The sequence below is a fragment of the Pantherophis guttatus genome, chromosome 1 (genome assembly GCF_059756535.1).
Source record: "Pantherophis guttatus breed Tessera chromosome 1, ASM5975653v1, whole genome shotgun sequence".
Lineage (NCBI taxonomy): Eukaryota > Metazoa > Chordata > Lepidosauria > Squamata > Colubridae > Pantherophis > Pantherophis guttatus.
This window is the reverse complement of record NC_142063.1, coordinates 274,636,456-274,663,276: the sequence shown is the minus strand read 5'-3', so window position 1 is coordinate 274,663,276 and position 26,821 is coordinate 274,636,456. Positions and strand designations below refer to the sequence as shown.

General features: G+C 39.8%; 1 protein-coding gene across 8 annotated transcripts in view; it reads right to left on the bottom strand.

Moving 5' to 3' along the window:
* Window positions 1-1,402: 1,402 nt before the first annotated feature.
* FAM120B (family with sequence similarity 120 member B) overlaps window positions 1,403-26,821 on the bottom strand; it is a 43,883-nt gene continuing 18,464 nt past the window's right edge. For all 8 annotated transcript variants that reach the window (XM_060692345.2, XM_060692346.2, XM_060692349.2 and 5 more), the window contains 7 exons: window positions 24,602-24,774; window positions 21,894-21,986; window positions 8,422-8,628; window positions 6,365-6,473; window positions 5,082-5,214; window positions 2,426-2,488; window positions 1,403-1,519 (listed from right to left, as the gene is read on the bottom strand). In XM_060692345.2, coding sequence (XP_060548328.2) covers window positions 1,507-1,519; window positions 2,426-2,488; window positions 5,082-5,214; window positions 6,365-6,473; window positions 8,422-8,628; window positions 21,894-21,986; window positions 24,602-24,774 — 791 coding nt within the window. In that variant the 3' untranslated portion in view covers window positions 1,403-1,506. The remainder of the gene's footprint in view (window positions 1,520-2,425; window positions 2,489-5,081; window positions 5,215-6,364; window positions 6,474-8,421; window positions 8,629-21,893; window positions 21,987-24,601; window positions 24,775-26,821) is intronic.

Sequence of the window (26,821 nt, the reverse complement as noted above, 5' to 3'; positions counted from 1 at the left end):
TCATTAAACAATTGATAATAAATTGAGGATTACAGGTAGTCCTCAATTTACAACCAGTTGGTTATTAAGCGAATCACTGCAGTTGTTAAATAACTTAATGGTTAAGTGAATCCACTTTCGCCTATTGACTTCGTTTGTCAGAAGCTGGCTGGGAAGATAGCAAAGGACAATCTCATGACCCCAGGAGTCTGACTGCTGTAAATACAGGTAGTCCTCAACTTATGACCACAATGGAGCCCAAAATTTATGTTGTTAATTGAAACATTTGTTAAGTGAACTTGTCCCATTTTACAACTTTTCTTGCCACATTTGATAAGTGAATCCTTGTGGTTGTTCAGTTGTTCAATTAGTAACATAGTTGTTAAGTGAATCTGGTTTCCCCATTGACTTTGCTTGTCAAAAGGTTGCAAAATGACTCCTGAACTCTGCAACCGTCATAAAGATAGTTGTCAAGCATCTGAATGTAAATCATGTGACCACTGGGATGCTGCAATGGCCGTAAGTGTGAACAATGGTAATAAGTCATTCTTTTCAGTGCTGTTGTAACTTCAAACGGTCACTAAATGAACTGTTGTAAGTCAAGGACTACCTGTACATGTGTTACCAGTGCTGAAATTTTGATCATGTGACCCTGGAAACGCTGCAACAGTTGTAAGCATGAAAACTGGTCGTAGGTCATTTTTCAGTGCTGTTGTAACTTCAAACAGTCACTAAATGAATCGTTGCAAGTGAAGGACACCTGTTCTTGTATATTTGAGTTGTAGATTTTGAAAAAACTACCATATTTTTCGGAGTATAAGACGCACCTTTCCCCCCCCAAAAAAGAGGGTGAAAATCTGGGTGCATCTTACACGCCGAATATAGCCCCGCCCAGTCTCTCAAACTGAGGTTTCAGAGGCTGAAAAAAGCCTCTGAAACTGAAACGGAGCTTCAGAAAAAAAGCCTTTGAAACGGAGCTTCAGAAAAAAAAAGCCTCTGAAAGGGAGCTTCAGAAAAAAAGCCTCTGAAACAGAGGTTTCAAAGGCTGAAAAAAAAGCAAGGCGCGGAGCTCACAACCAACAAACCTGTTGCTAAAATTCACCTCTGGGAACAGCTGATTGGGGGTATTCTGGGAGGCCGATCCACCCACCAATCAGCTTTTTTCTTATTTTCCTCCTCAAAAACTAAGGTGTGTCTTATATTCCGGTCGTAGTCTGAAAATATGGTATTTATTTAGAAAGAAAGCCTGTTGCCAAATATATGAAAGCCTGTTGTACAAATATATGAGAACATGCAACTTTAAAAGGAAAAGGCATCTTACATTTAAGATGCCTTTTCACATTTAAATGTGAATAAAATTTCACATTTTATTTTGTGAAAGAGATATTGTGCCTTATTAAGCTTTGCAAATCATAAAAACAAATCAATCAAAAAACCCATTTATTCAAACAATGAACTGCACACATTAGAAGAACAGAACTTCTCTCTGCTGAAACTCATCTTATTCACCCATAGCCTTGAGGAGCATCATCTTGGCCATCTAAAAATCAAAAGGAAATAGTTACGAAGCAAAAATGAACAATTCATTCTACTAAGAGAGAACCTCTCCCCTGCAATCATTTGCATGGGAAATAACAAAAACAACAACAACAAAACAGATAATCCTCATTTAGCAACCACAGTTTGGATAAATCTTCCATCATACAACTGGCACGTAGGTGACCATTCACTCCTCAAAGACTCAGAAACAGCTATGGGTCAGTGGTGAAATCTAAAATTTTTACTACCGGTTCTGTGGGCGTGGCTTGGTGGGGGTAATGTGACTGGGTGGGCATGGCCAACTTTTTTTTTTTTAACTTTTAAAACCATTTTTTCTACAACCTCTTCGGCCAAAGAGGTTGTAGAAAAAATGCTTTTAAAAGCCTCTGACGATCCCAGCTGAGCCGTGCGATCATCAGAGGCTTCTCTTTTTTACTTTTAAAAGCATTTTTTAAGCCGAAGAGGTTGTAGAAAAAATGCTTTTAAATTTTTTTTAAAAAGCCTCTGATGTTTGCACGGCTCAGCTGAGGATGTGGGGGGGGGGCAGGGATGTTTGCTACCGATTCTCCGAACCACCCGCCGCCATCACTACCGGATCGGGCGATCCGGTCTGAACCGGGAGCATTTCACCCCTGCTATGAGTTCATTTTCAGCATTCCAAATGCTGGCTGGAGAATTCTGGGAGTTGAAGTCCACAAGTCTTAAAGCTGCCAAGTTTGAAGACCTCTGATTTACCAGATTAAGATTCTTATAACATCTGCAGCTTGGCCCAGGATAAAGATGTACAGCTGAATATCATCAGAGCATTGATGATATCTCACCTGAATCAACATCTCCCAGTGGCTTTATACAAATGTTGAAGTGGGTTTTTCTTCCCTTATCCCTTTTCCATCAAAAAATTACTTACCGAGGAGCAAACTGGAATTGTCCCCTCAAGGATTGGTGTCTTGGTCTATATTGTGAACCTGAGGTGTGGGAACAGATTAATTTACAACATGCACAAAAAATGAAGAAATAGCAATAGCAATAGCAATAGCATTTAGACTTGTATACCGCTTCATCGTGCTTTACAGCCCTCTCTAAGAGGTTTACAGAGTCAGCGTATTGCCCCCAACAATCTGGGTCCTCATTTTACCGACTTCGGAAGGATGGAAGGCTGAGTCCACCTTGAGCCTGGTGAGATTCGAACGGCCAAATTGCAGACAGCCAGCAGTAGTAGTCTGCAGTACTGCACTCTAACCACTGCGCCACTGTGGCTCACATTGAAGAAATATTTGATATTCTTCAAATATTGAAGAAAGGTTCTAAAGAATATTGCAAATACTATTTATTTCTTTTAGGAAGTGATGGTCCCTCAAAATGCTCGGAGTGATGTCCATTCTTGACCCATGCAATCTTTCTGTTTTAGTCTTTGCTACTTTAACTCATATGTAACTGAAAGCCTTCCCTTCAGTCACAAAACATCTCAGAATTTTAATGACGAGTGGAAAAAGAAACTGGAAGGACAGATGGTAGTTTTTATCATGGATCATGTGATTTATAGTCTGAAAAAAGATGTTCATTTTTTAGAGAGGGGAGGAAAGGGAGAAAGGGATTAACATAACAAACGATTAAGCCAATATTCCACATATAGTTTCTCTCTCTTACCCAGCAAGTCTCTAACCGCAGTGTGCCAGAAACAAGTGAAGTCCCATCTGTGGTATGAGGCAGCATGAATTGTGGTGGCGCAGTGGTTAGAATGCAGTACTGCAGACTACTTCTGTTGATCACAGGCTGCCAGCTATTGGGCAGATCAAATCTCACCAGGCTCAAGGTTGACTCAGCCTTCCATCCTTCCGAGGTGGGTAAAATGAGGACCCAGATTGTTGGGGGCAATAGGCTGACTCTGTAAACCGCTTAGAGAGGACTGTAAAGCACTGTGAAGTGGTATATAAGTCTAAGTGCTATTGCTATGAGAAAGCACGCCCCTCCGGTCCATGGAAAAACCTCTCTCCACGGAACTGGTCCCTGGTGCCCCAAAGGCTGAGAGCCGCTGCTCTAGATCACCCTTCTCCATTCTGGGGCCATCTCTTGGCACTGCAACTCTTGGAATTAGCCATCAGCATGACCTTCGTTTCAAAAAATAAGATAAATGTCTATTGAAAATATTGCAGAAGGATAATCTGTCCTCAAAATGATTTGAGGGTGGTAAAGTAGTTGGGAAGTCCCAGATGAATTCTACTACTCTTCTAAGGAGCTTGAAGGCAGGTTAAGCTAAAAAGTGATACCAGTTAAAAAGACTTCCCAATGTTACTATAAAAAATATTTTCACTAGTATCATTTCTGCCACTGTACCTTTCTCTCAACTCATAAAGCAGCTAAGAAGTGAGAGAGAGAGAGGGAGAGAGAAAGGAAGGAGGGGAGAGAGAGAGGAGAGAGAGGGGGGGAAAGGGGGTGGGGGACAGAGAGGGGAGAGGGAGGGGAGAGTGGGGAGGGAGAGAGAGGTGGGAGGGAGAGAGGGGAGAGAGAGGTGGGAGGGAGAGAGAGAGAGAGACTTGAGCAGGCCGGTTGTTTAAAATGGGAAATCACACTTTGTCATTTCAGCTGATAAATTAACAGATGCTCTAAGCTTGATGTTTTAAGAGGACTAATATACGGCAGCCAAGAAAGAGGGGGGGAGAGAAAGAGGGAGGGAGGGAGAGAGGGGAGGGGGAGGGGGAAAGAGGGAGAGAGAGAAGGAGAGGGGAGAGAGAGAAGGAGAGGGGGGAGAGAGAGAGGGGAGAGAGGGAGAGGGAGGGAGGGGAGGGGAGAGAGAGGGGGAGAGGGAGAGGGAGGGAGAGAGAGAGGGAGAGGGGAGGGAAAGAGGGGGAGAGGGGGGAGGGGGAGAGAGAGACTTGAGCAGGCTGGTTGTTTAAAATGAGAAATCACACTTTTGTCATTTCAGCTGATAAATTAACAGATGCTCTAAGCTTGATGTTTTAAGAGGACTAATATAAGGCTGCCAACTACAGACAATTACAGAGCCAAATTGCAGACAATTAAGTGTGATATTTTAATTGTCCCATTGAAAAACTGAAGAAAACTCAAGCTTGAAAGTGGGAACCGCCTTTATTGCAATTCAGAGCTCACTTTCAAGTATGTCCAAGAACCATTCAACGGAGATTCTGGACAAAAGCTTTACTGAACTGAGGAACAAATTAGGACAAGAGAAGACAGGCAATTGGTGGGTTGGCTAGTGAAATTCCTTAAGAATTTGATACAAAACAAACACAGAATGTCTTTGCTTAAACAGGGAAATCCTGCTGATATGTGAGAAAGAAAGATATGCTGGAATAAGATAACTTTGTTTTGATGTGGGTATTTCTGTCGTTGGTACAAAAGTTAGCTTTGCCTTATAAATTAAAATGAAATCCTCTTCTTGTTTACTCAGTATTTTCTCTGTATAAAAATCAATTGGCCATTCTCAGGGGTTACACTCAAGGCCTTGTGACTCATACTTTAACTTCAAAAACAAAAGTGTAAGTAAATAATTTAAAAAATGTAGCTTGGTATTTCAGTTTTGTGTGATTTTGTTTTTACCTGAGGGCTGAAATTCAGAGAAGGAACCAGTTGGTTGAGGCTCTCTCCACTGACTTTCCCTGCACTGGGGCTGATAAGAATGAGATGGATGTCTGCTCAGAAGCCTCCGGTGAGAACCTCTGCCCCTTCCATGCTTCCCTAAAGAAAATATCAGACAGTTATAATTCACTAAAGAAAAAAATCATCCTATCTTTACATTTAAAATGAAGTTTCTATGGACAAAACAATTGGGATCCTGTTTTTAAGCTAGAATGGAAAAAAAAATGGAACATATAGCTACTACCTCTTTAAAATATAGAAGTAACAGAGGTGAGGTTTATTATACACACGTTTCAAGGAAATTAATACTTTATCAAATTCTTATATAAGCAAGATTTGGTATACTCTGCGTGCATGCTGTCCTACATGAAGATTGCATATATCTTCATGTAGTTCACCTCTCCTGCGTGAGCTGCACTGGCTCCCAGTGGTCTTCCGGGTGCGCTTCAAGGTGTTGGTTATCACCTTTAAAGCGCTCCATGGCATAGGACCTAGTTATCTTCGAGACCGCCTGCTGCAACCGACGGCCTCCCATCGACCTGTGCGCTCCCATAGAGAGGGCCTCCTCGGGGTGCCATCAGCCAAACAATGTAGGTTGGTGACCCCCAGGGGGAGGGCCTTCTCTGTGGGGGCACCTACCCTCTGGAATCAGCTGCCCCCAGAGATAAGGAGAATCCAAGACCTCGGTGCCTTCCGCCATGCCCTTAAAACACTCTTTTTCCAGCAAGCCGGGCTGGCCTAACACTTTTTAAAATGTTTTTTTTAAATGTTTTTTTGTTTGTTATTGTTTTTAATCATGGGGCCAAATTTATATATATCTTTTTAATTGTATTTTAATGTTTGTAGTTTATGTTTTTATTTGGCTGTTCACCGCCCTGAGTCCTCAGGGAGAAGGGCGGTATACAAATTTATAAATAAATAAATAAATAAATAAATAAATAAATAAATAAATAAATAAATAAATAAATAAATAAATTTTTTTCTGAAAGAATACATTCTCACGTGTACACGGAGCACACTCGTTCTTTTGCATGGAATTCAATTTACACAGGAAATGAAATATGTCATTTATTTCCAATTTACACCTTCCATGACTATTCCGTGTTTATAACAAATATTGCTGGACCACAGCGCATCAACGTTTTATCTGCGAAGCTTTGTACCATTGGATCTTATGTCTTGACAAAGATGGTTATAGTCTCATGAGTCACATGCAGTGGATTTTCTGAAGAGTTCAGGTAGCACCTACCTATCGTGAAGCTGCTTGGTCTTGGTCTGCTCTGGATTTTCCTCCCATTTGCTACGCTTGCTTTGCAAATCAGGTCCAACAGATTCTGAAACTTTGTGCATCGTAACTCCTATAGGTGAAATAATATTGGTAATCTGAGAAATTTTCACTTGAGTCAAATTAAAATGAGATCATTAAAGTTTCGTTCAGATGTTAATGATAAAAGTATGTGCTAGTAACCATAGTTACCAGTCCATCCCTAGAAAAGGGCAAAATATGGTTAGATCAGGCTTTCTAAAGGTTGACAATTTTTAAGATGGATGGATTTCAACTCCCAGAATTCCCTAGCCAACATGGGCATCCATCCACCTTAAAAGTTCCCAAGATTGAGAAACACTAGGATTAGAATAAAGCAGCATGTCTACTTTTCTCTTCCCGTGTTCTGCATCCAATTCAAGGTATGGCTTCGTTTAAAAAAATGGCTTATGGTCCAATTATGGTGTCAGGTCTGCTATCTTCAGAATACTTTGCTTCACTGAGATCCTGCCATAAAATGCAGGGACGGGGGAGACTGGGGAGGTAGAAGGTAGAAGGGGGGATGACAGGAACCAGAGGTGTCAATCCAGAACAGACTGGCCAATGAAGGATGGAGCCGTGAGAACGGAATGTGAAGCTCCACCAAAGAGGTGCCAAACCTCAAAGCCAAAATATCTAATTCGAGTATCATTGGACATTGACGGACTGGTCAAGGGGGGAGGGCCAGGGTAGAGGGGAAAACGCAGCCTTTGCATGGGGATATTCAGATCCTGCTTTGCTTATGCTGTAACCGCTTGACTTTAGTAAAAGTAAATCTTTCATTTCAAAAAAGGAGTCGAGGGTCTTTCTTTCCTAAATGTTCAAGTCAAGACAAACCTAACAGAATGAATCAAAACTCAACAGTTTTGTTAATCTTCCTCATGCACAAGGAAAAGATTGAAATGGTGAGCATGAATCTTAGATCCACTCATCAACTACTGAATCATGATTTCGAACTATGTGCAAACAGCCTCTGGTGTCTTAAAAGGCTAGTTTTAATTTAGAAAAGTCTGGGCTTTTTCAACCGAAGAGTTATTTCATATAGAAGTGTTTTGTTCACTTTTATGCAACACCTTGAAATATCAACGTATCAGCTCTTCAATGGACAGTCATCTTTTGCATCAACATTTCGGTATTTTTATAGACCAGTGTTTCTCGCTCTTGGCCACTTTGAGATCTCCAGACTTCAATTCCCAGAATTCTGAGAGTTGAAATCCAAACATTTTATAGTTGCCATGGTTGAGAAATGATGATCTAGTCTAGGGATCGGCAACCTTAAACATTCAAAGAGCCATTTGGACCCGTTTCCCACTGAAAAGAAAACACCGGGAGCCACAAAACCCTTTTGACATCTAAAACGAAGATAACACTGCATATATCGGGTTTTTTTTTTACCTTTATGCTATGTATAAAAAAACTATAGTGTGTTGCATTTATGAAATCAATGAACCGCTACAGAGAAAACAAATTTTTATTTCTGCATGCAACAAAAACATTTTGAACTCCGAAAAAAAGATGGGTCAAAAAGCTCAATAAATCATGTGCCGGCGGGTGTCGCACAGTGGCGGTTGTGATGCATATTTTGAGTGACAGGGAGTCGCAGCAGAGGGATGAAAGAGCCACATGTGGCTCCAGAGTCGCGGGTTGCAGACCCCTGATCTAGTCCATCCTTTATAAACATATAGTACTTTTTGAAGTATCTGAAGAGATTACAAATATTCCATGACTGTACAGCACTTCTAAAACTAGTACCCTGATTAGTAATGCTTAGAGAAGATTGTGACAAACTTGTGTCCCACCGAATTAATTATGTCACCTCTAATTATGACTAAAACTGAGGTCCATTTCTCCAGATTAACCAAATGTTAGTCAGGAAACTCTGGGAGGCTGCAGGGGCTAAATGTCATATATACATCATACATATACACATATACATATGTTTTATTCATCTTTTTAAGTACAAAAACGTTTTCCTCAATCTAAAACCAAGTCCGTATACTTGCATTGTGTTCCAGGAGCTGATTTAAAGGGCATCCTCTATGTGCTTGGTGGTATTTCTCTTGAAAAAGTTTTCCATCAAATACATGCCATGGCATCAGATCATCCATTTGAAAGGGGAAACCACAGGCACTATTGGCCATCACCAACACGCCAAGGCCCCGGACAAAGAGAGAACCAAGCTGTACTGCTCTTGAATCAATTTGGGCAAGCTGTTAAAAAGAGAAAGGGAGATCAGCATAATTATTGGCATTTAATACGGTTCCTGTAGGTAAGAACGGTAGAATTTTATAATGCATTCTAATCTGGATGGCTTGGCATGAAAAGAAACAATGCAGTAGTTCCATTTTTTGCAACAAGATCTGGAAGAAATGTAATAATGTGTCTTACTGGCTTCTTTCATCAAGCATGAATCATGTGAGTTTCCACTATCATCCTGCATCTTGGATCTAGCTGGAATACATCACATAGAATTTCCAGGCTACTAAGGAAGGAAATTCATCATCCATCCATCCATCCATCCATCCATCCATCCATCCATCCAATTTCAGAACCATCCAGGCCTGTAGTCTATCTATAGTTTGGTCAAGAACTGCTAGGGAACATGGCAGGGAAATTGCCATTGTGCTTATGTCTTGTTTGTGGGCTTCCAATCAGATTCACTGGTATTAGTAGGAACCTTTGTTTATTGTTACAGTTATGTCCTATGATATATGTAGGCCAATATGACATATGACCTATGTCCCTATTCTTTAGTTGTCTGGGTGTCGGTATGAGACCACATAATAGATAGCTGTTTCCAAATATAGTGGTGATACACTACCCATCTACCTGGCAAATAAAAGAATTGTTATTAACCCAGAATGGCAGGTGAAGAAGCCATTTCCAGTCAACATAATGCAATCAGATAATGATAGCATAATGAGCCCTACAAGAACTTTTACTACAAACACATAGAATTTTAAGGTTATTGGCAGCACCAGCATGGCATAGCTGGCAGAATTGAATTCTGATTACCAATAATTGGATGAAGATGCTTGTTTACCTATGAAACTCCCCAGGTAGAGAAAGCTTAATTTTACCTTACCAAATTATCTAGCAAAAGAACAAATTGAATTTAATTTATTATGAGCATGTTAACAAAAGAGAATGCTGAAACAAGGATATGGTGATAGAAAGCTTTAAGGTACTGCTCGTCTGCTTTGGACATTCTGGTAAAATTAATTCACTTTGTGCTGAAAGTGAAACATCTTAAAATAATTATTTTGTTCCTATTGTCCTTTTTTATAAAAATGCTACCCATTGCCTAAGACCATAGAAATTTGTACGCTATTAATATATCTTTGATTGAGATATATCAAAGGGGCGGTAAATTCAGTTCCCTTCAGTCAGTTTAAATGACATCAAATATACAGAATATTAGTTCTGTGTTCCCTTTTCCCACCAGAATGCAGTGTTATTTATTTTGAAAATATAGTTATATTATGTGTGTGTTAAAGATTAGAGCTCATGTTAGTCCTTCCTGCCTAATCAAAGAAGTAGCACAGACAAGTAGGCTAAAAATAAGAAAGATCTTACAAACGACAGCATTTGCTGGAAGAGACAAACTAGAATAACCAGTTCTTAAAAGTCCATAGTGCTTCACAGTAAATATTTAACAGTAAACAAATCAGCAGTTTGGGGTTTATATGCTAGAAAGGTTTATTTGCTGAGCTTCACAAAGGCAGATTTGTGTAAAGTGATACTTTGGTAGGACAAAACTCATATTTACTGTAAGCCAAGGCTCAGAGTGAACCTAAACAGACGACCCAATATCGCTTTACATTTCAGTGTCCCAACGAAGAAGAATTCAAAAATCAAAACAGACCAAGGAACTCACTACAAATAAAGCCATGTTTATTCATCAAACGCAAGCCAATTAAATTCCTTTCCAAAGTTCAAAAGGGTTTCTGTTTGAACCAACCAACCCACAGAAGAGTTTCCTGTACTCCTGTTTTGATCAAAGGTGATGCAGAAGATCTGTAGGTGGCAAGTGGAATATTCAAACTACAGCAGGAATAAGTCCCTTGTCACTTGAGTAAAAAAAGGAAGCCACATGTCACCTGCCATTTGGATGAGCTGCAGCCAGTATGGTCATTACCAAGAATTCTGGAAACTGAAATTCATACATTGGAGCGCACTCAGATCAAAGAAAGCTAATGCAGAAATGACAAGTCCTCAATGTTCACTTAAAACCTAATGCTAGAAAGTCACTCCCTACATGTGTTTCAGGAAGGCCACTCCCACTAACAAGTCCCTTCCCCTCCTTCTCAAATATGGAATAGAAAATACTAATCTGATAGGGCTGTTTGTTATGTATGCTGGAACTCAAGTCTGCTAAACAAAGCCTATTTTTGTTATTGCAAACAACACATGCTAACAGATATATGTATTTGTTTTCTGAAACTCAGAAACTGAAGCCTTGGTTTTTCTGACGTCACTTCTATTTTTTAAAAAAAATAGGGTATACCTCTAATGCTACATATTTACCATTGTCAATGGACCATGTATACAACATACAATTTGACCGAATGATTGAATTATTTTAATAAGCTTTTAATTTTTGTTGTATATTGTTTTTACCATGGCTGTTCACCGCCCTGAGTCCCTCGGGAGAAGGGCGGTATATAAATATAATAAACTAACTAACTAACATTTCATATCTAAGTTTGTAAACATAAGCAGAAAAGACAAAATTAAAAACTAGAGTCCAAAGTGGAAACATTCTTTTTTTTAAAAAAAAATCAGCATTAGCCACATTATAGAGCAGGGAGTGCTGAAAAGGTCGTGTGGAAATGTCACACGCGTATGCGCTCATCAGGGTCACGCTCTGGAAAAGCCAAACTTCCAGGTTCTAGCGTGCATGCATGCCCAATGATCAGCTAGCCAGCGTGTATGCGCAGGCTGGTTTTCAGCACTGCCACGCACACGAAGGGATCATGCTCCGGAAAAGCTGAACTTCTGGGTTGTGGCACGCATGCGCACACTAGTTTTCGGGACTGCTGCACGCGCGAAGGACAGCTGATCGTCACGCGTGCATGCTTGCCAGAAACCCAGAAGACAAACAGGCAAGGCTGCGTGTGCCGGGTGACATGGCTTCGCGTGCCACTTTGGGCACACATGCCATAGGTTCGCCATCACGGTTATATTAGTGACATGGTTGTTAAATGAATGTGACTTCCTCATTGACTTTGCTTGTTAAAAGGTCGCAAAAGTTGATCACATGGCCTCAGGACACTGCAACCGTCATAAATACATGTCAGTTGTCCAAATTTTGATCACGTGACCATGGGGATGCTGCAATGTTTTGTAAGTATGAAAAAACAGTAATAAGTCGCTTTTTCCAGTGCTGTTGTAACTTTGAATGGTCACTAATGCATGGTTGTAAGTCGAGGACTACCTGCAATTGGTTATAATGCAGAATTGAAGGCAGGTGTTGGTAGGACCGAGGATCGACACAAAGTGAAAGATCCGAAGTCTGGAAGTGCTCCCTGATCTTCATTTGATACTTGATTCTTAGGAAGGAACTGTAGTTAGGAGTGCTTCTGCATTCTTACATCTACTGTAGTAACAACAGTCTTTATTACTGCAATGGTGTCACCACTGAAAAGTGTTCAGGAATCATATATAATGCAAAATAGGGCAGCTAGCCAGTACAGGTACAAGGGGCACATAATGCATGAAATTAAAGATCTACATTGATTGTTCACTGTGCACAATTTAAGATGCTAGTATTCACTTTTAAACGCAATAGAAATTTTAAAAAAGCAGAATGATATTGAATAACATAGTTATACACATGATATGGACAACTTTCTATCCTCTTGGAGTAGAACATGTCTGGAGCCATCTGTAGGTGAGTGGGACCACTCAAACTGCTTCCCTCCCTGTGTCATTCTCTCCTGCTCTTACATAGCCATACTGTAAGGGCAGGAGTTGATGAAGAGGGAACCAATGTTCCTTGGAACAGACAAGACTTATGTCCTTAAGTGTCTTCCAGTTTCAAGGGTGGCTAAATCTATAATCCCTCTCTCTCCCCCTCCTCCTCCTCATCTCTATCATCTTTTTAACTAATCTATCATCTCTCTCTCTCTCTCTCTCTCTCTTTCATCGATCTATCACTAGAGTTCTATGTTCTGCAGTTTATGTTTTCGCTATTATTTCATGAATGTGGGGCTGGGCTTCCGGAGTACAGAGATTTATAGTAGCACTTCATACATCAAAGTTATACTTCTCCCCACAAAGTCATAAATATTCAAGAAGAAAAAAAACCTAACACGAGGGGCAAAAAATGCGTCCCTCTACCTTTGTGTATGTCAAACATTATAAGCAAACCTTTACCAGGTTGTGGGGAGCACAATATTCATGGGAGAATATGGGGGAAGCAGATGGGGAAATTTAAAAGGCTTGAACCCCTCTGGTGGGCTGTAATGGAGGCCTTCCATCAGGCTGTGCTCTCCACTGAAATAAATTCTGAGATAAAGAAAGCCATAAATAATCTTTTTTCACATTGCATTCTCCGAGTTAGTTTTACAATGGTAGAGGAAATGCCAGTGGACATAGCAGCAACCATCCATTCAATACTAATACAATCATGAACGAAAAATGAAAGATGTTTCATTCACTGAAATATGTTCCACTCCTGTAACAATAGTGAGTAATGGAGGCATATAAATCATTTCTTTCCTTATTTCAACTTAGGGCAGTTCCACACCGCCAAACTTTTCACTCTTCAATCTTTCACAAAGTAGCCTGAAACTGATCTACAACAATCTTCCCTTCTCCTGACCTTGAAACACAGAGAACACTATGAATCAATCACTGTTTACTTATTCCAGCTGGCCAACAGAAAAACACAGAAAATATAATCAAATCAGTATCTTGCCTCCTGAGCTACCATCCATCATGGAGTAATAAACATTTCATTTTTACTTTGCATAGAAAGAAAAGAAAATGCTAGCACCCTGTCCTTATTTGTTAATAAAAACAAAATATTTATTTGTGCATCGTCATCTGCTAGCTAACAAAAAATATGAGAGGTTACTGTGAGTGGGAGCTACATAAATGTTGGGGTTTAGAAAAGAATGCAAACGAAAGGACTGAAAAACTCAAATGCTTCCTGGCTGTCACGCCATCATCCTTCCAGTGTATTCAAAAACCCTAGAAATGGTGAAAATGAAGTAATAATAAGTCGGCAATTTTACATGTAAGCACTTTGCTTCATAGTTGTCACCATTGGACAGGCTATTATGGCACTTGATTTGAGGAAGATATTGACACAAAAGGAACAGAATCCTAAACTCCTACCAAGCAGTGGCAGATATTAATAATAAAGGGAAAGGAAAAGGTTCCCCTTGCACATATGTGCTAGTCGTTCCCGACTCTAGGGGGCGGTTCTCATCTCCGTTTCAAACCCGAAGAGCCAATGCTGTCCAAAGATGTCTCCGTGGTCATGTGGCTGGCATGACTAAACGCCAAAGGTGCACAGAACGCTGTTACCTTCCCACCAAAGGTGGTCCCTATTTTTCTACTTGCATTTTTTATGTGCTTTCGAACTGCTAGGTTGGCAGAAGCTGGGACAAGTAACGGGTGCTCATCCGGTTACGCGGCACTAGGGATTCGAACTGCTGAACTGCTGACCTTTTGATCAATTATTATTATATTAATAATAACTATCAATAATTAACTGGTTGAGACAATGTAAATAGGGTGAAAGAATTCCCACCCAGGGGAAAAAAACTGATCACTCACAAGATATGGGGAACTATAGCAATTGCAAAGAAAATATCAGCTTTGTTGTGCTTTCTAATAAACAGTAGCATGAAATTGACTTTGCTCTCCAAAATAGATGCTGGTAGTCCTCAACTTATGACCACAGTTGACCCCCCCTCCAAATTTTTGTTGCTAAGTGAGAACATTTGCTAAGTGGATTTTGCCCCATTTTACGATCTTTCTTGCTACAGTTGTTAAGTGCATCACTGCAGTTATTAAGTGAGTAACACGGTTGTTAAGTGAATCTGGCTTCCCTACCGATTTTGCGCATCAGAAGGTCACAAAAGGTGATCACATGACCCCATAGACATGGCAACGGTCAAAATATGAGTCAGTTGCCAAACGTCTGAATTTTGATCATGCAACCCTGGAATACTATAATGGTCAAAAACATTTGTGTCACCTTTTTCAGTGCCGTTGTAACTTTGAACGGTCATTAAACGAACTGTTGTAAGTCAAGGATTACCTGTAGTACAATGAGATCAACTGGGTCCAGAGCTGATCCCAAAGACTTCCAAAACACAGATGTGAATGCGTACTTACTGTGATAACCCTGCATTGGCATTCGTAGAACACCATGTCAGTCGTTTGTTTAACTTTCCCAACCTTTGAGCCACCCTGGTGTATTGGCTAGAAAGTTGAATTCCAATATATTTGAAGGACGCCATTTGGGAAACGACTGGACAACAGAGGCTTGATTGTATAGGAACATTGTATAAGGTTAATTTGGGTGTAGATGTAATAGCAGCAATATTGCCTTTAGTGACAACTACTGTATTTTTCGGAGTATAAGACGCACCTTTTTCCCTGCTAAAAGGGGGTGAAAATTTAGGTGTGTCTTATACACCGAATGTAGCCCCGCCCACCCACTGTCCCCCACCCTTTGGCCTCCGCCTCACAGCAGTTACCTCCTTGCAAGCAAACAGCAAGAAAAAACAGCTCCTTTCAGCTTCAGCACAGGCTAATTAGCACAAATTGATTTGATCGGCCTCCTGACTCTCAGCTGATTTGCTCTCAGCTGTTTTGCGCAGGGCTCTGCAGCTTGCTGCAAAGAGGTAAATTGTTGGAGCAGATTTTTTTTTCCTTATGCTAATCAAGCTATGCTGAAAATGAAAATGAAAGTAAAACAGGCTGTTTGCTGCAAGGAGGTAAAAATGCTCACAGGCAGCGGGAGATTTCTTTTCCTTGTTTTCCTCACCAAAAAAGGTAGGTGCTTATACTCCAGTGCGTCTTATACTCCAAAAAATACAGTAATTAACCTTCTGATTTCAGTTCAACACAATTCACAAAACATTGTATAGTAAAACCTCTGGTCACAACCGTAATTCGTTCCATAACTTTGGTCGCAACCTGATTTGGTCATGATCCGAACCTAATTTTGGAAATTTGGTGCTTACAAAAAAAATGGCGCGGAAGGGGAAATCGGCGGCAAAAAAAAAAAAGTACATTTTTTGGTTGGAACCCCATTTGGTCATGGTCAGAAGCGTTCGTGACCAGAGGTTCTACTGTAGCTAGACTACCAGTTTTACCTCACAATATGCCTAACTTCAGGAGTTGTGCCCATTACTGATATGAGCCTTGGTGGCACAGCATAAAGAGCCTTGGTGGCACAGCAGACTAAAGTGCTGTTAAGTAGCACCAGCTGCCTGCAATTACTGCAAATTTGAATCTCACTAGGCTCAAGGTTGACTCAGCCTTCCATCCTTTCGAGGTAGGTAAAATGAGGACCCGGATTGTGGGGGGCAATAAGCTGACTTTGTATAAAAAAGAACACCGCTTGGGGGGGCCAAAAGCCCTACTAAGCAGGTATATACAAAAGTATGAAGGCTATTGCTTAATGCATTGTAAGCCACCCTGAGTCTCCGGAGAAGGGTGGCATATAAATCAAACCAATAAATAAATAAATAAATATGGAACAACAGTACATGAAAGAATGCTTTCCTATGTACCTATCTAATACAGGTAGTCCTTGACTTACAACTGTTCATTTAGTGACAACAGTTCATTGGAAGTTACAACGGCACTGAAAAAAGTGACTTATGACCATTTTCCACACTTACAACTTTTGCAGTGTCCCTATGGATGCTTGACAACTGGTTCATTTTTATGACAATTGCAATGTCCCAGGGTCATGTGATCCCCTTTTGTGGCAAAGTCAATGAGGAAGCCAGATTCACTCAACAACTACTGCTACTAATTTGACAACTGCAGTGATTCACTTAACAAATGTGGCAAGAAAAGATGTAAAATGGGGCAAAACTCACTTAACAAATTCCTCACTGAGCAACATAAATTCTGGCCTCAATTGTGGTTATAAGTCAAGGACTACGTGTATAAAGTCATGGTCCCAGTATTCCTATCACCGGAAGGAAAATGGAAAGCAACTGTACCTGGTATGGGAATAGTCCAGGGGTGAAATGCTCCTGGTTCGAACCGGCTCGGGCGAGTAGGTAGCGATGGCGGCAGGCAGTTCGGAGAACCGGTAGCAAAAATCCCTTCCCCCCCAGCCTCCAGTTTGCTTACCTTCGCATGCCTGCCTTGCTTCGCTTGCTGTAATCCCTGCAATCCATTGCATCAGCAAGCAACTGAATCTCCCTGCCTGCAATCAAGCTCATTGGTGAGCAGCTCTATCTGCCTGCCTGCCTGCCTGTAAGTTTTTTTCCCCTTTGGGAACTTTAAAAAAAATTGGGGTTTTTTTTAGTTGTTCTTTTTTTTGACTTAGCCGTTTAAAGTTTAGGAAGTTTTAAATTTAGCTGCTTTTATATAAAAATAAAAATAAAATAAAATAAAATAATATTTGTGCAGCTTTCTGAGATTTTGTGTGTTTCTGTAGTGTTTCACTCTAACTACACAAACACACAAAATCTCACAAACCTGTATGTGGAATTTTGTGTGTGTAAAGTGTGAAAGTTGGTTTTTTGGAGTTTTTGTGGCTGTGTGAGGTTCCTGCTTGTTGCAGGGGCCATTTTGGGTCTAGCACAGCTGCTTTTACATTGTGGGTGAGCCAGTTGTGTTGTGTTGTGTTTTGTAGGTTAAAAAAGGGCAAAGAAGTGACGTCGACTTGGCCACGCACACCTGACCAACAAGCCACGCCCACCCAATCACCTGACCAACAAGCCCTGCCCACTAATTAAACCACGCCCACAGAACCGGTAGCGAAAATTTTTAGATTTCACCCCTGGAATAGTCGTCATAGGAACGTTTCAGTCCTCACTGATTATTCAGCAAGTATGTTCCCTTACTTGAATTTTAATTATTGGTAGGATTATATAATTGTTTTAAGCTGTACAATCAAAAGTTATGCACTTTTGAGTTTTTGGATTGTCAGCACAGAAACTAGGCCAGTAAATATGTAGAATGTGCCACACATATTCTTGATCTTCTTGAGTTTCACCACTAGTCTTCTACGCTATCACTCCACCTCAAGCATAGGCAGATGTGAACATTTGCATTCCTGCCCTTGTGTAACAAAGATAGGAAGACAGGTGCAGAAGAATGCAAGAGCAGATGTCAAGCAGGTGTGCCTGCTGTGACTTGCTTACTACTGGCTCCCTTCCCCCATACCACACCTGCCAAGCACAGGTCACTGCTGGTGCAGTATACATTAGCCCAATAAATGCTATCTTCTCTCTTTATCCAACCCCTTTCCGATTAGCCTAAAGAAAGAATGCATTTCAGATTCTCAACTACCTAGTCATTATATACCAGAAGTTGGTATAATATTTAACAGGCAATACCAACTGATGCACAGTTGTTAATTGTGTCCATCAGTTATGTTTTTGGAAGCTAGTCTTTGCCATTTTTTTAACTGATGGGAGTTGACAAAAAGAAAAAAAAATGACATATGTTCCGCCCGGATTGAGAATGCAGTCTTAAATCTCTTTACTTATAATAAACCTTATAGTTCAACACAGTACAATAATACACTGACTTGGGAGTAAATCTAACTAAACAAAATGGAACTTGCTTTTGATTAGTTAAGCCCACCATTGCCTGCCAAATGAATTAATCTAGTGAGCGAAGTTATCCTTCTCCATTTGTTGAAATACACTTCAGAACCTAGGCATATCATAAAAAATTGTAGCTGCTCCACTGGAAAGCAAATATAAGGGATGCACTGTATTAACAGAGTGATTCAAGAAAAATAAATCATCAATAAAATCCCAAGGTGGTGAAGTATATTTCGAATAACAAGGAAATTATCCACATGCTTTTAAAACCACATTTTAAAAACATACTTAAGATGCATTCTGAAAATAGCAATCAAGAGAATTTATAAAACTATCATGAAGACTGGAAGGAATAGAAGGTGAGGAGTAGCTGAAACATCCAAACCTTTATTAAACACCAAAGTCTGCGTTTTCAGGGCTATTATAGTTTTTTGGATTGAAAACAATCCAAAATGTTAGGCACACCAGTCCTATAGTCAGTAAGAATTTATTAAGGGACATAAAGAAAATTAAACAATAAAATGGACCAAATTTGGGGAATGACCCAGGTTCCATTTTGTGGGGTAAGATTATTTAATAGGAAAAATCTTTGTCTGTTTTGTCTTATTATTTTTCTTATACCCATTTAGAATTCTACAGATTGCTTAATGAAACAAACAAAAGAAAGCATGATCTCTATTTTCTCCAAAAGCTATTTGGATATATAGCAATAGCAATAGCGCTTAGACTTATATACTGCTTCACAGTGCTTTACAGCCCTCTCTAAGCAGTTTACAGAGTCAGCATATTGCCCCCAACAATCTGGGTCCTCATTTTACTGACCTTGGAGGGATGGAAGACTGAATCAATCTCGAGCTCCAACAGGATTGAACTCCTGGCTGTGGCCAAAATTTGCCTGCAATATTGCACTCTAACCACTGCGCCACCATAGCGCAGTAGATTTAGTTACTTCTCCAAATAAGGATAATTTTCTTTTCAATGAAACATATTCAGCAATTTTAATCTAAGCTATTCATTTTTATATGGGTTTTAGTATGGTACTTCATAAATGTTGATTTCTGTAAATATTTACATGATTTCTATAATTTCTCTTATGGAATTCACATTCACAATATTTGATTATGTAATTCTTGTGCCGAAAACAGAAGCATTTTAGCCCTAATTCCCCGCCAGACATACTTGATAATATTTTGTTGACTTATTGCCATCATTATTTGATGATTTTTCATTTACAATAACAACAACAAATGTGAAATGGGGGAAAAAGGAAAACTGTTCACAGCTTTCTGATTTTAGTGGGAGGCGTCATGTATAAAGGCTTTAGGAACGGTTATCCAGGAACAGCTGCTTCCGAGCAATTTGTAAGCCTATCTAAAAAGTGCTCATAAATATGCCAATAAAATATGTCAACATTACAAGTTCGCATTCTATTTGCTTTAGATGTTTTTACAACTTAAGACCATAAAGCCAGGCAGTTAACAGCTCTGTAATGTAAAGTCTTCCGCGGTATGACACATGCTTCTGCCCCCCTCCCGCTACAATTAAATTAAAAGCCACAGTTTTAATTACAACGCTGGGTCTTTTTCTTACATGATGCAGATATATCATCTGCACCTCTATGGTTTGGCTCTGCAACCCAACAAGACAGACACAGACTTCAGAAGATAATTAGAACTGCAGAAAAAAACAATTGCTACCAACCTGCCTTCCATTGAGGATCTGTATACTGCACGAGTCAAAAAGAGGGCTGTGAAAATATTTACAGATCCCTCACATCCTGGACATAAACTGTTTCAACTCCTACCCTCAAAACGACACTATAGAGCACTGCACACCAGAACAACTACACACAAGAACATTTTTTTCCAGAACGCCATCATTCTGCTAAACAAATAATTCCCTCAACGCTGTCAAATTATTTACGAAGTCTGCATTACTATTAATCGTCTAATCGTTCCCACCACCCATCTCCTTCCACTTATGACTAAATGACTGTAATTTTGTTGCTTGTATCCTTACGATTTATATTGATATTGTTTCCTGATTGCTATTTGTACCCTATGACTATCATTAAGTGTTGTACCTTTTGATTCTTGACGAATGTATCTTTTCTTTTTATATACACTGAGAGCGTATGAACCAAGACAAATTCCTTGTGTGTCCAATCACACTTGGCCAATAAAAAATTCTATTCTATTCTATATGACGCTCAAATTCTTTGTTCGAATGAGCAGGTAGAACTGCCAATTAAAAAAAAAAAAAACTAACAAAAATATTTGTAGCTGTCGAAAACAAGACAAGTACTGACAAGATATAGAAGGAAGGCAAAGGATGCTTGGAATTTCAGAGTAAATACAGTATATACCAGAGAACAATGGGAAATGGCATGGACACACGACTGGCGGGAGGCTCATTTACCTTGCAGTCAAACAAGGGAGTGTTAAATGAGAATGTAGAATCTGTTCAAAGCAACCCAACATTCCAAAGGTGGGGCTGGTTGGTAAAGATGCCCCACCTACTACCTTCCCCAAGAAGTGGCACATGTCCAAAGCTACTTAGCATGCAGTCATTAAAAGAAAAAAAAACCACCATACACAAACACTCTGTTTACCAGACAAATGTATCACAAGCCCACAATATATTTTAAATGCATATTGTGCAGATTGCTCAACGGCAACACAAACCCTAACAAACTAACTTGTGACTGCAAAGTGATTTTCCATACAGGCATATACAATTAACTAAAGGCTAATTGAACTTGGCATATGTTGAGTGGGCTATTACTATAGATATAGGCTGTGTACATGAAGGCATGCTTATCTCTGGTAAAGTAAACCACAGTTTACAGAATTGCCTGAATTCTGATGTATACAATAATATGTCAGTTGACTTTCTGCAACAGTGAATTACAGGCTAGTCAGCACATCTGGGCTTAATATGTTGTGCAAACCCACTCATAGTAATTCAGGTTATCAATGAAGAAGTGTCGTTCATGCTCTTCCATAGAAATTTCTAAAATTCTATTATGGGTTAAAACCAGAGGTTTTCAAACTTGGCAGCTTTAAGACTTGTGGATTTTAATTCCTAGAATTCTCCAGCCAGCTATGCTGGCTGGAGAATTCTCGGAGTTGAAGTTCACAAGTCTTAAAGTTGCCAAGTTTGAAGACCTCTGGTTAAAACCAACATAAATAATATTTGCCCTAGGAAGTCTTAATGACTGTCAGCCAATGGCCACGCCATTTGAGAACTCTGTGCAGGTAAAGGGCACAAGATCCAATATACCTAGAAGAATTAAGAAACTTACCTTAAGAGGATGATGAACATTTGGAAAAAAAAGTTGTCCTTATCAAAATGCAAGTGCAAGTATTTGAGCTTTCTATTGCTTGATAGATCTGATCTGCTCAAAAATATTATACAAAGAAGCATTGACAGATAATGGAGAAATGAGAGTCTGAATTACTTTCCTGCTAAACAATCTGGGTCACATTCATTGAGAAGCAAGGGCTCCAATATGGCAGATCTTTCTAAAGTTTTAGCCACATCAAAACGAAATAAGAATTTCAGATAAATAGTTCATCAGCAAAACAAAGCAGGAGAGACCTCCTGACCCCCAGATCTAATCTTCTGCATATCTGAGTTAAGTCAAGAGAACGCCATGCAATGTTCACATTGGGGATATCATGAGTACTACATAAAAAGTTGGGTCAAGCCCATACCTGCAAGTCTGCAAGCTGAGCAGCTGATTTCTCCTGGAGGCACAAAGCCTGAGCCATAAATGCATGCAGATCTTCTAAAGAGAGGCTGTCCACCTAAGAGGCAAAGTTTTAAGACAGAAGCTTAGCTTTTGTTACAAATAAGCAGAAAAATACTTGCTTTGTTCATTATCTGCATTCCTTTTTAGAGGAATGTCAATCTTATACCTTATCTTATTTTGTACAGCTGCTTTTAAAATCTGCATCTGCATCAGAGGTCTTCACAGCTACAGTCGCTATACCCTGCTGTACATTTATTTTTCCTACAGCCATAGTAAACTTTAAATACATACAGTATGTGTATACACACACATCCATACATGGAGATACACCATTTTGGCTGTAAATAAGAAGTACAATCCAACATTAAGCACTTTAGAAATACTACTTTTGCTCAATTTCTAGTTTTATTTTGAACTAGAATCTAGCTTTTCCCAGTCTAGTATTCTTCAGATGCGTTGGAATTGCAATTTGCAGAATTTTCAACTAGCAAGTATGAAGATCAGGATTAGGAATTTTGGGATTCACAGGTCCAATGTGAATACAGCATCTAGTGAAGACTGTCAGCTGAAAGTTGGGCAGGATGTAAATTTAATTAATAATAATAATAATAATAATAATAATAATAATAATAATAATAATTTTATTCATTAAATGAATAAAAGTCAGTCAACTGAACATTTAAAGATGTATCACAAATATTATTGACTGGCACTGATGGTTGATATGGGTTGCTGCCACCGCCACCATCATCATTCTGAATAAAAATACATGATAAAATATAATTACATGATAAGAATTGTGACCCAGCAGTGTGGCAAATAAATACCAAATAATCTGAAAAACAGGCAGAGTTTACATTTTCAACATTTATTTCACGATCTCTCCAATGGATTTCATGTGTGAAAAATTCACATGTAACCTCCAAGGACTATTTGTATTCAGACTTGTATTTGTGTGTCAGTGGTCTAGTTGCTGAAATGATGATGTTGTTGTTGTTGTTGATGATGATAATGTAACCCCTTAACAAAATCCTTACAACCTATTTTTTTCCAATAGCTTTTCTTTTTATAAACCACCTTCATTATTCCAACCCCATTCTGGGCTCCATAGATGTGAGGTGGATATATAATTAATTAATTTTAATTAATTAATTATACAGTATATCCATCTCACATCTATGGAGAAGCAGTATTAGAAGCAGTAATAACTGGGGCTGCCCGTGAAGACCACCCGAAGGCTTCAGCTGGTGCAGAATGCGGCCGCGCAGGTTGTTGCGGGAGGGACCCAATACTCCCATATTACACCACTCCTGCGCGGCTTGCATTGGTTGCCAGTTGCCCTCCGGGTGAGATTCAAGGTGCTGGTGTTAACCTATAAAGCTCTTCATGGCTTAGGTCCAAGCTATTTGTCGGACCACCTGCAACCAGCGTCAACTTCCCATCGCCCGGTACGCTCTCACAGAGAGGGCCTACTCAGGGTGCTGTCAACTAGACAATGTTGGCTGGTGACCCCCAGGGGTAGAGCCTTCTCTGTGAGCGCCCCCACCCTTTGGAATCAACTTCCCTTGGGGCTCCGGTTGGCCCCTGACCTTTGTACCTTCCGCTGTGAACTGAAAACCTGGCTATTTATGTCCCCCGGTCTGGACTGATGGGGTAGCAGGGTGGATAAAAATCAATGATTTTTTTAAAAAAATCAAAAAAATCAGATTTTTTTATTTAAATCGGATTTTTTTGATTTTTATCGAATTTATTTTAATAAAAAACTTTTGGGGTAAAAATCTATCGTAAGATAGTTTTCTATTTAAGATACATAAATAATTTAGTTTATTCAGCATGAAATGGAGCTTAGTTATGTAGCATGAGGCTGTATATTCTGCAACACTGGGACTATGGATGAGTCAACAGTGGGTCAAAGGAGTAGCAGAGATGACAGTTGGTCTTTAAAAATTATGATTTAAATCGAGTTGATTTAACTCAAGCCTTTTTACTAGTGATTTAAATCATGATTTAAATCATGATTTAAATCAACTCGATTTAAATCAAATCCACCCTGTGGGGTAGTATATTTTAATTTTTTTAAAACACTTTTAAAATATTTTTTATGTATATTGTTGTTTTTTAACAGTCGCTTGGTCGTTTGTCGTTGTGAGCCGCCCTGAGTCCTTGGAGATAGGGTAGCATACAAATTTTATAAAATAAATAAATAATAAATTAACAAAGGGTGGTGATATCTTTCAGGAAAAAAAATGGTATCATAACCATAATCTCAGATTATACAACCTTCCACAGATGTAAAGTGTGTAAACCATAATTTCAAGATAGGGAAATCCCATTCCATGTCCTCTTCAATAATTCAGTTTATGATTAGAGACAGGCCCAATCCAAGACATCAAGTAATTTAATTTGCAATTTACTTATTCTAGAACAGGGATCCCCAACCTCCGGTCCGTGGACCGGCACCGGTCTGCTGCATGCCAGCAACTGGTCCACATAAACAAGCGAAGGCCCATCCATGGGATGCAGGCAGCACACAAAACCACACCCCCTCTGGTCCACGGAAAAACCTCTCTCCACAGAACTGACCCCTGGTGCCCAAAAGGTTGGGGGGCCGCTTGCTCAGAATACATAGAATACATTGAACATGCAAAGAAGAACTAGGGTTTTCTTTACTTGCAAAACAAGGTAGAGTAACAAGGAACAGACAACAAAGAAAGGAGTTTCCAGAGCCCGGAGGTCCTCTGCTGAATCTTGAAGTTGAAAGCATGCCAGAAATGTCCAAAGACGTTGCTTCTCGGCCTCAGCACTCCTGTTGAGCCACAGTGTTCTCAAATTAGGATTGCCACCTAGGAAAGAAATCCATTACAGGTGTCACCATCATAGAAGCAAGCTATGGAAAGTACAGCCATGGCATTTCAATGAGAAACCTCAAGCTTGCAATAACTGTAATGAGATACAACGTGTTATAAAAGAGGGGGCTGGTACAAGTGGTCCTCAACTTACAACAGTTCATTTAGTGACTAGTCAAAGTTACAATGGCACTGAAAAAAGTGAGTTATGATTGTTTTGCACACTTGCGACCATTGCAGCATCCCCATGGTCACATGATCAAAATTCAAACACTTGGGAACTGACTCACATTTATGACGGTTGCAGTGTCCCAGGGTCATGTGATCACCTTTTCTGACTATCTGACAAGCAAAGTCAATGTGAAACCCAGATTCACTTAACAACCGTGTTACTAATTTAACAACTGCACTTGACAACTGTGGCAAGAAAGGTCATAAAATGAGGCAAAATTCACTTAGCAAATGTCTCCCTTAGCAACAAAAATTGTGGGCTCAATTGTGGTCATACGTCGAGGACTACCTGTACTGAGATCCAAACACCTGCTCTGGTTTTTTGTGAAGTGGTGGTATGAGGCTGCATTTTAGAGGGCAGAGGAATACGAAGGTGAAATATTTTGCACAATTCCCCGAATAAATTTGTTGGCATATGTGAATAACATAACTCTACTGAAAATGTAACAAATATGTGACAGATGGGGAGCCACTTTGCCTTTTCTCATAATATTTTGATCTGGAACTCAGTCATTTACAAAATGATGTCAGAGGGATCTACTTTAATTTTTCTCCACCACACACTTCCCTCCATTGTCAATCATCTTCTGTATTTTGCATGCAGCTACAATATCAAACATGTGGCAACGTGATCAGGGGTGAAATGTAAAATTTGTTACTACCGGTTCTGTGGGCGTGGCTTGGTGGGGGGGTAATGTGACTGGGTGGGCGTGGCCAACTTTTTTTTTAAAAAAACTTTTCAAAACATTTTTTCTAATACTTTGAAAAGCCTCTGCCAATCAGGCAACTCAGCTGGGATCGTCAGAGAGGCTTTTTAAAAAATACCTCTCTTGACGAGACCAGCTGAGTTGCCTGATCGGCAGAGGCTTTTCAAAGCATTAGAAAAAATACCTCTCTGCCAATCAGGCAACTCAGCTGGGATCGTCAGAGACTTTTCAAAGCATTTTTTTAACCACCTCTTCGGCCAAGAGGTTGCAGAAAAAAATACTTTGAAAAGCCTCTGATCCCGGCTGAGTCGCGTGATCATCAGAGTTTTTTTTTTTACTTTTAAAAGCATTTTTTCATTGGAAGAGGTTGTAGAAAAAATGCTTTTAAAAGTAAAAAAAAAAAAAGCCTCTGATGATTGTACGGCTCAGCTGGGCATGGGGGGGGGGAGTCGCGCAGGGATTTTTGCTACTGGTTCTCCGAACCACCCACCGCCATCGCTACCGGATCAGGCGATCCGGTCCGAACCGGGTGAAACCGGTCCGAATACTCTTCTTTCCTGAAACGGAGAATCTTATTGGTCCTGTATTTACAGCATCTACGAACTGGTTCCACCCCTTGGCCCCACCCCGATGTGGCTTTATTCCTCTAGCATGGAAGGGGTCATTTCAGAAAAGCGAATCAACTGTCAAATGTGGCTTGGCATTCTGCTGATGAAGGATGTTCAAAACTGAGTATCCCTGCTGCATCGTTCTCAACGGCTTTTGATACAAGCAAAAGGAATGTGGGCATTCTGCAGTGCGTATATTTTCTCATTCATTTCAAAAGTGACTGATCACTGAGAATTAAAGAATGGGAGGGGGCATCCTGCTTTTTTAAATAAAATATCAAACCACATGTTCACCTGTGTGTTCAATATGTACCCATCCAGCTTTATAATTGCACCATGTGTCAGAAATTGCTGGACAGGGCATTTCCTTTATATTATAAGAGTATCTAGTCTTACAAGGGGATTTAATCTGCATATTGGAAATAGTCTCAAAATAAGGACACAATGGTTTATTAATCATATTACCTAAGGCCGTGATGGCAAACCGGTGGCACGCAG